Source organism: Polyodon spathula, chromosome 5 (assembly GCF_017654505.1).
Source record: "Polyodon spathula isolate WHYD16114869_AA chromosome 5, ASM1765450v1, whole genome shotgun sequence".
Taxonomy (NCBI): Eukaryota; Metazoa; Chordata; class Actinopteri; order Acipenseriformes; family Polyodontidae; genus Polyodon; species Polyodon spathula.
Window position 1 is genome coordinate 28,220,658 of NC_054538.1, and position 13,369 is coordinate 28,234,026.

Genomic DNA, 13,369 nt, shown 5'->3' on the forward strand with positions numbered 1-13,369 from the left:
AATTAATTAATTATAAAATGTACCACTGTAATTTTTAAAGCTATAGTACAAATATGTAGCTTCACTATTGTACAGCACAGGGACAGATTTCTTTTCTTTTTCTTTTTATATTTCTAAGAAACCCTTAAAAAATCATGATAACATGCAATGACAAAAACATGACTTTTCATCAAAGTAGTAATACAATAAATGAGTCAGGTATAGCATACAAGCTGTCTTACCTGTCTTAGCAGATTTTTCATCTTTTGTAGCTTCAGGCTCTGTTTGGGAAACATGCAATTTGCAAACAAATTTGAGCCTCTGAACAAGACTAACCTGTAGAAAGTACTAAAAATAAGCCATGACAGTCCTTTGAAACAATTGCAGTAGTACCAATACTACATCTCATGCAGTGGCTATAGAATAAACCAAGAATTGCATGACATGTAATATTATTTAATTATACCATAATCACACTTGCAGTTTTATGATTACAGTGTAGTTAATAATTAATTACAACATCTGTAAGCAAATTCTTCTTTTGCTCTCAAGGACCTCATAAATTATTAATATTAGCACGTTATGAACTAACCACTTGCAATTACAATTTCTGACATCTCTACAATGAAGACTTATTTGTAACACAGGTCTGAGTAAGGGAGTAGGAGCAAAGGCTCCTCTCCTTCCTTCAGTCAACTTGCTATTTAAACCCTAGATCAAGCACTTCTCCTTGTCTGAGCCTGTAAGACAAACCAGAATACAAACATTAACCAATTTCTGTCCAGTGAGTTTATGTTGTTCTTAACCAAGGCCTCATAGCTGAGATTAACCATAATTATAAATTATGCATCAAACTGATAAAACACTTCAGAAAGCAATGCTTGGAGCCACTGTTGTGGTTATTATGTTCTGCTGAAATGTGAACACCATGCCTAAATATATAAACCTAATGTCCAGGAAACACTACCAACACTAAAGGTAGAATAATGGCTTTAAATGTATTCACAAATGAATCTTTCCTTCAAACTATCTATAGACTGTACATATCCATATATCTTACTAGTTTATCTGCTTCAACCCATCAACCATCTGTCTGTTTGACTTAGTTAACAAACAATATAGTCTTCCCATCTGTCTCTGTAAGTTTACCATTCTTTATTTCTGATTCAGCCATCCTTTTCACCATACATATCTACATACTGGTATCTTTCATCTGACTGTTTGTCTTAAAATATCTACTTTACTTTGTGTCATTTGTGTGTCTCTCTCTCTGCATCACCGTCATCAACTATCAGGCTGTGTTATTGCTCCCAGTTTCTATTCATTTCTGCCAGTTTGATAAAATCACTATTAGTTCACTTCTTACCTTTTCCCTTAGGAACAGCTGCAGGTCTTTCTTTCTCCTTTTCACGTTCTGTAAAAATGAATGTCCCGTAAGTTCACAGCTGACCAAACTTAATAAACAGCCCTAAAGCATCACAGCACAGCAAGTGCTTCCAATGCAGTCTAATGTGTATTTATTTCAAAAACGAAATGATGAAGATGTTTGCGTAATTTAAAATATAAAATATCAATTTTAAATATAGCTGCCACTAGAAGGTTAATATGATAAAAACACAGCAAAGTGTAGGAAGCAAAGTGAAGTGTGGTAATGTACAGGCAGCCGCAGTAAATCACAGAGAAGTATGATAAAAAAAAAAAAAAAAAAAACACACACACACGCGTACATACAATGTATACAAGAAAGCCTGAAAAAGAAACTTTTAGTGCTTTGTTGTGTCCATAAGGTTATTTAGATAAATATTGTATGTCCGACTGAAAACCCTTTGAGCTATATACTGCTCCTCAATAGCCATTTTCCTGAATAAGGACTCAACTAAAAAAAACTAAAAACTAAAAAAACACATAATTGAAATAGCATTTTAAGTGATGTAACTGTGATAAAAGCATTTTCTTGTGTTCAGTACTCTGTCCTTTAAAGAAGCTTTCCTCCCAAATTCATAATTCGTCAAGTCTTTTTTTTTTTGTTTCAAAGGGTCAGTTTAACCTTTTTGTTTTACTTTTCATGTCACACTGAGTTTACAACCATGCCTATAACATTTGAGTGTGAGACCTGAGTCCTCCTACTCAAAGACTGTGTTTTAAAGGTGTGTTTTGATTGATTGAATAATGTGTGGCATTTATGATAGTGTTCTAGAACTGTTCTCCAGGTCTCTTTAACAGGCTTGAGTGATGTAAATACACATTTACAGTAGCTCCTCTTGTCCAATGTCTGTATGTATGTATGTGTGTGTGTGTATATAAACACACACACACACACACTGCTGTGCAAAAGTCAGACATGTTGCATTTTTCTACTCTGATGCATTATGTGCATCAACAATTTACTCAAAGCCTCCACTAGTGTTTTCTACTATTATAACAACCTTGACTTGCATAAAGAAGGAAAAACATTGAGTGAAATAGCTTGCATCACTTGATTTTTAAGGTGTGGTGTCCGAAGCATTATCAACAAGTACAGAGAAACATCATCTGTAATTGACAAACCCAGGACTGGAAGACCCAAAAAGCTGTCTAACAAGGATGAGCAATACTTGAAGATAATATTCTTAATAAATAGAAAGAAGACACTCATTGAATTGACAACAGAACTGGCAGAAGGCACATCACATATATATGATAACCCAATCACAACTATAATCCAAGATTAGTAAATTCTTACGTGCACTTTTTACAACAATAAAGCACATAACACAATACAAAACAACAAACCGAACACTAGCCCCTTCTTCATCACTACCTAAACTAACACCTGTGATCACCCTATTTATACACCTGTGGCTAGAGTCTTAATTAATAATTTAATCATGTATTCCATTCATAGCTCCAGGAAGGAATTTAACCGCCTCCCTGCCACCCAATATTCCCCCCACACACCCCCACACTCATGCACCAGCAGGGTTTTCACCTGCCATGCTGCAACACATCCATTTAGGGTTGCTTACTGAATAAACAACCTGACTTACTTGACTCTTTGTGTTCTTCAGTTTTCAATGCTTTGGCTGTATGACAAAAAAGGACAATTTAACCAAAAATAAAAAAAATAAATAAATAAATTAATAAATTAATAATAATAATAATAATAATAATAATAATAATAATAATAATAATAATAATAAATAATAATAATAATAATAAATAGATAAATAAAATCTCTGTTTAAATGCATGACTGCTACATGAACAACCAAGGATAACTGAAAAAAGTGATCCTAAGCATCAATTTTGAGTAGTATACTTCATTATAATTTATGTAGAATTAATTAAATGTTTTATCATTAGATATGATGTTATGCTAACAAATAAAGAGTTCATTGAACTTGTATGATTAAAGTTTTTTGTAAATAGTGCTTTTAACTTTCTGCTTCCTGTGACTTATAGTGTACATATTAAACCGTTTATACTTCCATTTTGTAATTTACAATTGCATGTATTGTTTATACCTGGTTCTGCAGCTTTTGAAGACTTTACTTCCTTCTTTGTCTGCGATACTGAAAGGCACAGGGAAGATCAACTTGCATGATATATTTAAAAGCTGAAAGCACAAGATTTGTCAGTGCTCCAATAATGCTAATTATCACGTAATCACTCAAAAGTGTTCAGAACTTTTTACAAAGGCTAATTCAAACTAAGCAATTGTGCTACTGTCGTGTAAATAGTATTATCCAGTATCAGAAAAAGTTAAATAACAAATTGTCCTCCTTAACAATAATCTATTGCCACTCTTGTGCATGACGAAATGTGAATATTTAAGCATTTATGAATGTATGCAAACTGAAAGCCCAATGAACAATCAGCTGTTCATTTTCTATTGACTGCATGACATCATCTGACAGAAATACTTTAATATATTCTCTTTAATCTGGACAGTGATTGTTTGTAAGGATTTATTATGCTGGATTCTAAAAATCGTACCTTTCCTTGTTTGTGCTAGGCTGGCTTTTTGTTTTTCAACTTCAGGCTCTGCAAAATACATATTGTGATTTTACTATAAAGATGATATTAATGTGATCTAAACATATATCACAACAGTAATAGTAAAAACGCCCATGTATAAGCATTAAACCTTGATGATAAGACCATTCTTACTGCATGCCCCAGGTGCACAATGGAAAGGTTTTCAATTACTGAATTAAAGAACTGTTGGGACAAGTGTCTGGTCTGAAATTAAAGACAACTGACATAAGAAAGAAGAAAACCAGTATGTCCCAGGTTATAAAATGGCAGGCTTATCTCACAACAACACTCCAAGCAATAAACTGAAGCAAGGTGGCCCAGCATGGCAGTATTGCCCTTAATTTTCTCTCAAGTTTTTGTTGGTGGTGGTTAATTTGGAAGCTCAATTGCTAAAGAAAATAAAAACAACTTTTCAGTTAAATTTTCAAAATGTAACATGTGCATAGTGTGAAAATAATGTCAGTTTGGCTCAGGGGTACAATGTTATCATACACTGAGAGGAACCAATCACTGTGATCCAGATTAAGTGTGTATGTTATTATGTTCTCTGCAGAACTTCAACTGAGGCACAGTGAAAGACTTTTGACATGATTGCTTTCATTATATTTAAGTATACATTAGGATTTAGAAGAAATGTAATGTAAATGTATCTGCTGCATGTAACATATCTTAACAAAAGAATAATGCTTTGAATTCAAATTCTTTTAACAGTCATACATGTTATTTTGACACGTCAGCATGTATAGCATAAGAGCATATTAATAATTTGACACAAAAATGTATACAAAAGCTGAGGGGATATGCAAACATAGCTATTTGGGCTCAAACAGCAATAGCTAATCTTATTGGACCCCCCCCCCCCCCCCCCCCCCCTCCCCCTCCCTAAAGTGTGTAGTATGAACGACAAAATTTTTCCTTTTGAACTGTACATCTTAGTATTTCAATTTATCGAACAATAACATGCAATTCATAATGTCATTATTTTTTTGGTTTATAACAATAAGTATGCAATTCTAGATGTACTATTTTCAAGGGTATCACGATCGAAATGGCTTAGTGTATACTACAGTAAGTACGTGCTTTTCCCAGTGATCCCCTGCTTTACCAAATCAACATAAACCTCTTATCTCCTTACACATATCACCCTTGAAGTTTTTCCAAAAGATATGTAGCCCATCCTTTCAAATACGGACTTGGGAAAGAAAATCACAAACAGTGCATTGAGACAAATGACTGAATAACCAAATGTATCTATTTAAACAAAAGCATAAACCGCTTAAACTAGATCAGCTGATATGCTGCTGTAAAAAAAATAACTGTACACCATGTACTAATTTACAATCATCATTGAAATAATATAAACCAAATGTCATTGTATTAAGTTTGTTTTGTAAAAATGTTACCTTTCTTTGTCGGTGATGGACTATCTTTTTCTTTGACCACTTCTGATTCTGTAAAGTATATGTTGTGATTTCATTATTTATTAAACACATACATACTGTGCATCCATTGTATTAAAAATGGAAACAAACACAGAACACATTGCTTTTTGAGGTGATAAGATACAACCCAAGCCCAGCATTTTTACAGAGTGTCATGGGATTTAAATAATCCCAGACAACAAACAGCAGGTTTCGTTTCAGAACAGCCCCACACAAAGCAGCACACACTAAGGCAAGAGAGTCCAGCAATGAACCTGGAATGTCATTTGTCATTGTTTCCAATATAAAAATAGTTAGAATTTGTTTGTATTTACATTCTGTTGCTGCCTAATAGAGGCTGATGTTCTCTCTTTAAAAAAAAAAAAAATCACTATGGTAGGAGTACATACATAATAACTGCCTCAATAAAGCTTTAACCAGGGATGTTTTGTTGGACAGTACTGAAGGTAAAGCTCACATTCATATTGCATTTCAGCCTGACTCACAAGCAAGATAATTACACATTTTTACCTTCAGCACTTAACAGAGGTAACGTATGGGCAATGTAGTTAATGGAACTGGTTTCTTATTTTCCATCCCCCTTAAACATACTGTGACAAGCATGGCCGACTGCACACTGCACCTCCTGCTGGAGGTTGTGTGAGGTGTCGTCTCTGGACTGGCAGGTAAATTTGTTGCGCAAAGGACTCTGGAATTGGGGAATTATTTTGGGGAAATTCTTAATTCTGTAAACTTTTGATAGTTATTAATTGTTGTTTTCTTGCCCTTTTTGTGTTGTCATGTTCTGTTATTGATTGAGATGGTTGCTTTGTTTCATTGTTGTTATCACTGTATTACCGTGGCTTAGGAGAATGTCTGCATCTGTAGGGTAGTGGGCTGTCAGCCATGAAAGTAAGAGTGGTTTTGTAGTAATAAACAGCCTAAAGAGAGCTTTGTGTCTACATTTGTCTTCGGGTAAAAAAGCGAAAACGGCAATTATAAGTGACAGTACAATTACGATATTCCCTGAAAGTATCTACAGCAGTGTTGCCAACTTTTCAGATCTGAAAGTTGACTATTTTAACAATTTTAAGCGTGGGTATTAATAAAGATAACTGGGATAAAATCGAAGTAAATCACTAGCTGTCTTATTCACACCCCTAGACAGGAAGACAACCCAAATATTTCCTTTTTTAACTATAGCTGAAGTTTTGAACAAAGACTCATCCTATCGTATGGCTGCCTCTAGCAGATGACGATAACATTTCTTTGGTAATCCTTCATTATGTTCTCATATTTAGATGTCAAAATTATAATATCAGCGCAACCTTTCTACACAATTATAGTACATAGACACACCAACAACTACACACGCACAGTAACTAGAGCTCTAAGCGGTGAGGGTGTCAAAATGACAGAAAGGCATTATCACTCGAGTAATGGTTTTGCTTTTCACTTATCAGCAGTCAATACAATAACAATACATTAATCATATAACTATGATACGAGAGAAAATATAGCATCTAAACACCAAACACAACACAAAAATCGCTCTCCTCTTGTACTGATGCAGATGTATAAGCTTGTGTTTTGAAGGAGTAGGCTGCTGTGCTACCAATCACTTCAAGTACAGATTCAGGATGATTGTGATTGTAGCATGATTCGCCAACAAGTCTGTACCTCACCCTTAGTATGGCATTCAAAGTGGTGAGGAATATTCGGTTTCTTGGTTTAGATTTTGCAATATCCATGTGGCTGAAGACACACTCTACATCAGTGTAGGAGTGTGGCAGAGAGAGCACTGCTAGGACAAAATCACAGATGTCGCTGAAGGGGTTGATGTTCGCAGTATCTTGGTACTTCCTCATTTCAGCCCAGAATGGTACTGTGTCAAATGTGTTGACCTACTTGACAAAGTAGATATTCTTCCACAGAGTTAGTATTTTGTCAGTGCTCTCAGGTTGGTATCCCAGGAGTTTGGCTACATGTACGATGTAATTAACTTTATTGATCTTAAGGGTTTCCTCAGCACTGAAGAGAGCCATATGTCGCAGTGTTTTGAAGTTGACAGAAAGCCTTACTGGAGTTCCTTGCTCAGGGCCACAGTAAAATCTATACACCTCTTGTGTATGACCTTCTCTTTCTCCATTGTTAGATTTGCATCTTTCATTCTCAAAGTAGTAGCCAAAGTAAGGTGAGGGATCCAGGTGACAATCAATAGGGGATGTGAAAATGTCAATGTTTGCCATGGGTATCAGCACCTTGGCGCAGACAGACCTCAGACTCAGCAAGCTGTCAAGTCACTTGACAAGATCAGTCTTCTCTCTTTCATATGCTTTTACTATGACTTGCACTTCATTTAAAATGGGCTTCAAGTAGGTTAGTGTGGCAAAGTGCCCCCCCCCCCCCCGGTCTATTTATTTGTGTTGTATGTTATGTGCAGTGTGTTCATGTTGGTGTATAGTCATTGGTACACGAGATATAAATGGGTCTGTGTAACACAAGTGTTTAAAATGTATATTTATATTTAGGCACAAGGATTGCACAGCACTTCACGTGCAGTTGTACCGAGACTCCAATTGAATGATTGATTAGTAATCAAGTCTTGGTACTGCTGCATAAAAACAGCATGTTTTCACTCACTCGGGGTTGTGTGAATGCTACTACATGCTGGAGAACCAGCACGGTACTTGTTTGTGCCAGTTCGTCCACTCATTTGTCTGTCTGTTTATTGTCTGTTAGTTTTGGCTACTGTGCCGTTTTATTTTACAATGTGTTTTTGTTCAAACCATTTATTTTTCCGTATTTAATAAACCGTGCAGCGGCACATTCATTTCACTCACCATATCCCTTTGCAGTGCTGAGTTTGTTCATTTCTGGTCTGACGTCCCCACACACGCCTGTTCCAGTTAGGTATAGGCGATTCTTCTCATCGCTGTACTTTGCATGCAGCATGTCCGCCTTGTAGCTGTTCTACTTGTTGCTGAGCTCAAAGTGTAGTTTCAGTTCACACCATTGTTTGACAATCTTGGATACTGCAGGCTCAATTGAAAGCCACTGAGTAGGGTACATCTTTGTAATGGTTAGGGGCCATTCGCCACAGTTTATGATCTCATACACGTGTCAGTATGCTTCTCTGCATTTCAAACCAATTATAAGTTTCCCTGATGAGGAAATCGATGTTCCTAGGTATTGCCAGCTGCAGACAATGGCATACACAGTGCTCTAGAACCAGATGTGGCAGCCCATACTCTTCCTTGAGTATCTTGTACATTCCATTGTTTATTCCAATCATTACTCACGCATTATCTGTCCCTATGTCCAGTAAGTTTTTCAGCTTGATTCACAAGTTTTCAAGCATATTAACAAGAGCTGTTGCCAAGACCCTAGCATTAGCAGATTCCAGTTCTGTGAGACCAAGGAAAGTCGACAAAACTGCGCCCTGTTTTTCGCTGAAGTATCGGATAACAATACCATGATATTTTGATATGGTGATATCCGTTGATTCATTGAGGAGTAAACTATATTTCTGGTCACCTAAGTCGGCGACTAGATTTTTAAGGTAGGGAGCCAGCACTCCTGTTATGATTTCAGTACATTTTGTAAGGTGTAATCTGAAGGTGGACGCTGCTTTCGAGTCGGAAAATGCATTCCTGCCTGCTTCACCCAGATGGTCGCTGGTGAGCTGCGAACAGTATTCTGCTATTACCTTTGCAATCATCGCTCTGCCTTACGTGCCAGTCGAGCCGTCCCCTCTTTAATGGGCTTCAAGTTATTTTGCTTCTGCTTCATGTTACCAAACATCATAGACCTTTGTATGTGCTTCGCTATGTCACTGTGCTTTAAATCTGTGTTTTGCCACTATTTCTACTTTACAATAAAAGCAGGCTTTTCTCGTATCTCCCTCGACTCCTCGCAAACAACCCCTAAAGTCTGGCTCCAACTCCCACTCTTTTCGATATTGTTGGCTATATTGCGGTTTGAGCATTTTTTCCACGAAAAGTATGTAACATTATTATATATACCTGATAGTGTTCACTTAATACTTTTTCCTTATTTCTTTTTTGACATTAAATGCTGTGTAATGCATGTTTTAACGTTTTTTTTGGCGGTTGTGTGCGTGACGTGTGATGTCAAACAACATTATTATTGAAATTGATTTTAATTGGCCTGTTGGACTGTAAAACAGGAATGCAATTTGCTGTTTCTATTGTTATTGCGTTATGTACTGCTCTGACACCATCAAATCTGTCACTTCACTTGTCTCTTTGTCATCATTTAGCTTCACCCGCCTCTCAAATAGATGACAGTCATTGTTCGATATTTTTAATCATGGAATCTGTGGCCATTGGCAAAATGATAGGAAGTCAGACAGGGAGGGAGGGACACTAAAAGGGCTTTTTTTCTCCAAGTCAGCCCTTAGAGTCGCTAGATTTGTCGACAAATTTGCTAAGTGGCAACACTGATCTACAATAGCATGAAAGCTCCAGGCATAGCAAGCTAAGAAGTTATAACTCTATCCTCCAGAAAAAAATTGCAAACATATTTTTTCCCACTTAACATACTTGCTGTCTTTTTTCCTTTAGCTGTAGAATAAGGTAATACAAAAATAAAACAGTATAATTATTGATTCGCTTACATACATGGCAGTATCAATTACAGATAATTATGTTTGCATAAGGACAGTTTGTATTGCAGGTCAAAATGTACAAATGACCTTCATATGTCAATGACAAAATATTCTATGTTTAAAGCACAACACACTATGAAAACAGATTAAATATGTTACTATCAGCTTTTTGGCTGTTAACTTCGAATATATTTATGACTTATAAGTGTTTGGGGGCTACCTCTTATCATTAATATATATATATATATATATATATATATATATATATATATATATATATATATATATATATATATATGGAAATACCATTAGCTACTATACAGAGTGTTCCAAAACACCATTTAAATAACCATTTGAAATCTAATGGTATACAACTGGTAATATTTAATGGTAAACTCCTATAGTAATGGATGGTACATTTTTGACACACCTGGGAAAGAGTAAATAAAATAACAAGAAATATTGGTGGCTAATATTAGAAATATATGTTTGTAAGGCATACTAATGGTTATCCCATTACTCTTTAAGAATATGAATAGGAAAGTGCATATGCTGCCCCCCCCAAAAAAGTTTTTAATACTGTACCTTTTGACTTTTCATTTTCCACATGAACTGCAATATAACAGAATGATAAATTATCAGTAAAAACATCTAAATAAGAAAATACAGCAGGATTTCAGGAAAGTCATATGCAGCATCTACACAACCAAAACATTGTAAATTAACAGACATTTGAACAGAAATGTGTTTATATACAGACATATTGCATATTTGCAACCTCAAAAAACTGTAAAAAATGAAATAAACAAACATTTGAAAATAAATGTGTATATACAGGTATATCATGTACATACAAAACTGTACAATTGAAACCATGTAAATAAGTATCAACATTGTTTTAAATAAATGGGTTTATATTGACTACAACAAAGCACATATAAGCAACCAAAGCTATGCGTTTATACACAGACATACTAGAATCCAAATGACATGAATAAATAAACATTTGAACAGGATGGGCTTCATTTACAATCGTTTACAAAGTCTTTAGTGTTGCACAAATCACACACATCCTGCGCTTTTCAACATATGCTGTGCACTTACCGCAGACTGTCTTTGTGCATTTGGCACAGCTATAAACAGTAACCCAGGCTTCTGGCACCATATGTTCCACAGGCATATATCTCTAAGGGCATTGACCAGGAATTTGTTTCAGTGCAACAATGAAACGTATGCATGTCAATCAATAGCTGAAAAGCATTCAATGTGCTCTCATCAATGTTACGTTTTGCATATGCCATGGGTCCTGGAACTTCCTTCAAAATATTTAGTTCACCCCTTCTACTTGCAACTTCAACACCAGGATTTATAGTGTTCCAAACAGTGCCATCATTATCAGCCTCTTGAGTGCCAGGTGATGCTGGCACTACAGTTAGAGAAGCGGCTGCCTTAGGTTAACTAGCAGCTGGATCAGGTGTAGGGGCTGGCATCCTTCCAGGGGCTGCCACGAGATCTCCAGCACCCTCTTCTTACACTCGGTCCTGGCACTTAACTGGCATCCTCCTCACTGTCACTGCTGCTGAAAGATTAATCTTCGCAAACCCAGTCTGCTTCAGAACCAGATTCACTATTGTCCATCTCTGCTGCATCAGAATCGTAGTAATTGCAATAGCTGCTTTACTGTCCTGCATGTTCCGTGATCCATTTTCAATGTGTATTGGGGTAACAATTAACTTCTTAGAAAAATGAGTGACTTGTATAGTAACCAGAGTGCAGACAGACATCCTGGCACCGTGAGCTGTCAAGACTGATTGATGGGCTATCAGGAGGGTCATTGAAACAATAGAAATGCTCACCTAAGGAATGCAGACTGATATAACCAAACTACTATACATGGTGGCAAGTTGTTGTTATAATTGTTATAATATGTTTTATATTTAGCGGTCGATTTGACAGCTCCTGGTTGAATAGGTATGACAGTATTTTATCTCCCTAATTTTTACAGTTACCTGATTCTTTCTTTGTCAGGGTAATTAGTACATATATTTAGGAAAAGTCAGGAAAGCACAGCTCTGTACCTTAAACACATGCACGGCAATTTAAATTTAAATTCCATAAACTGTCAACATGACCTCCTTGGTCATTCTAGTGTTAACAAATGGTGCTATGGCAGTAAAGAGCAGCTTTTTAAAATCAAAATTACAGCAAATTCAATTGCTAGGGCTATCGTTTTTGTAAAGGGGTTTTCAGTTGCTCCTGATTTGCTTCATTGGTCAGTGCTAATGGATTTACCCCAGCGGCAGCTCAAACACCCTTTAAAATCACAACATGAAAGGGATGGTGCAATCCTGCCAATAATAAAACACTTTACCCTTACTTTGCCCCAAAATCGGGGACAAAGTGTTCCATATTAAACTACATCATTAAAGAAAACTGCATTAAAGAATGTGTAGTGACTAATGGTTACATTTACCTGTGGAGGTAAGCAGACAGGGTTGCTTAATTCTCAAGAATTGTAATTTATGTAACATGGTAAATCATTCAGCCAGTCAGATATATAGTAAATATTTAGTATTTATTATTTTAAAAGGGTCCAGTTATGAAATGCTCCCTTGTATAATTTACATTATCAGAAACTGATTTTAACTTACCAGGAACTTTCTCCTTCTGGGTTCTAACTGCAATAAAACAAATAAGAAAATCAAGGCTAATTTATGAAAGGATTTTTTTTGCTTTGTTTTGTTTTTTTAAATCCTGGTACTTCCGGTAGTCCAGTGGGTGTCATACAGTGTTTAGGATGCAACTCTTGTAGTTCTTTTATCAACCAAATCAATTAGTTTAATAGGCTTGAACTGTAAAAAGGTTATACTCTTTGCTATGTATCAATTGGTTAACATAACAATCTCACCTTTAGTTAAAAAATCTATGGTTACAAGGCTCCATCATTTAGCACCTCATTATCCTGTTCTTGACCATCTTTGTTGATAGTGGATTCTTTCTATTTCGTTAAAATTAAATATAGTAGTTGCAGTGAATTCAAATTCTCCTTTTCTGTACTGGTATTTTGTGAAAACTAATACTGAAAAAATAAATGTAACCAGCAGATGGCAGCATTGTCAATAAAACTGCAACAAAATGTGTGGAGCTAAAGCAAAGAATGAATTAATTAGCTATTGACTGGACTAATTTGTTTATAAAGGACAATGGGCATAAGTTAGATAGAAATAAACAGTAAAGTGCAGTTTTTCTGCATACACTTTATGGGTTTACTTACTTAAAAATACAGGCTAAACCAAAGTTAAAGCTCTATAAGCTTGGGAAAG

At 35.8% G+C, this 13,369-nt stretch overlaps 1 protein-coding gene across 11 annotated transcripts in view; it reads right to left on the reverse strand.

Moving 5' to 3' along the window:
- The window catches only part of LOC121315796 (triadin-like), a 97,246-nt gene that overhangs the window by 13,523 nt on the left and 70,354 nt on the right, over positions 1-13,369 (reverse strand). For all 11 annotated transcript variants that reach the window (XM_041250223.1, XM_041250218.1, XM_041250217.1 and 8 more), the window contains 8 exons: positions 12,698-12,724; positions 10,632-10,658; positions 5,399-5,446; positions 3,954-4,001; positions 3,482-3,529; positions 3,006-3,041; positions 1,346-1,393; positions 222-260 (listed from right to left, as the gene is read on the reverse strand). In XM_041250223.1, coding sequence (XP_041106157.1) covers positions 222-260; positions 1,346-1,393; positions 3,006-3,041; positions 3,482-3,529; positions 3,954-4,001; positions 5,399-5,446; positions 10,632-10,658; positions 12,698-12,724 — 321 coding nt within the window. The remainder of the gene's footprint in view (positions 1-221; positions 261-1,345; positions 1,394-3,005; positions 3,042-3,481; positions 3,530-3,953; positions 4,002-5,398; positions 5,447-10,631; positions 10,659-12,697; positions 12,725-13,369) is intronic.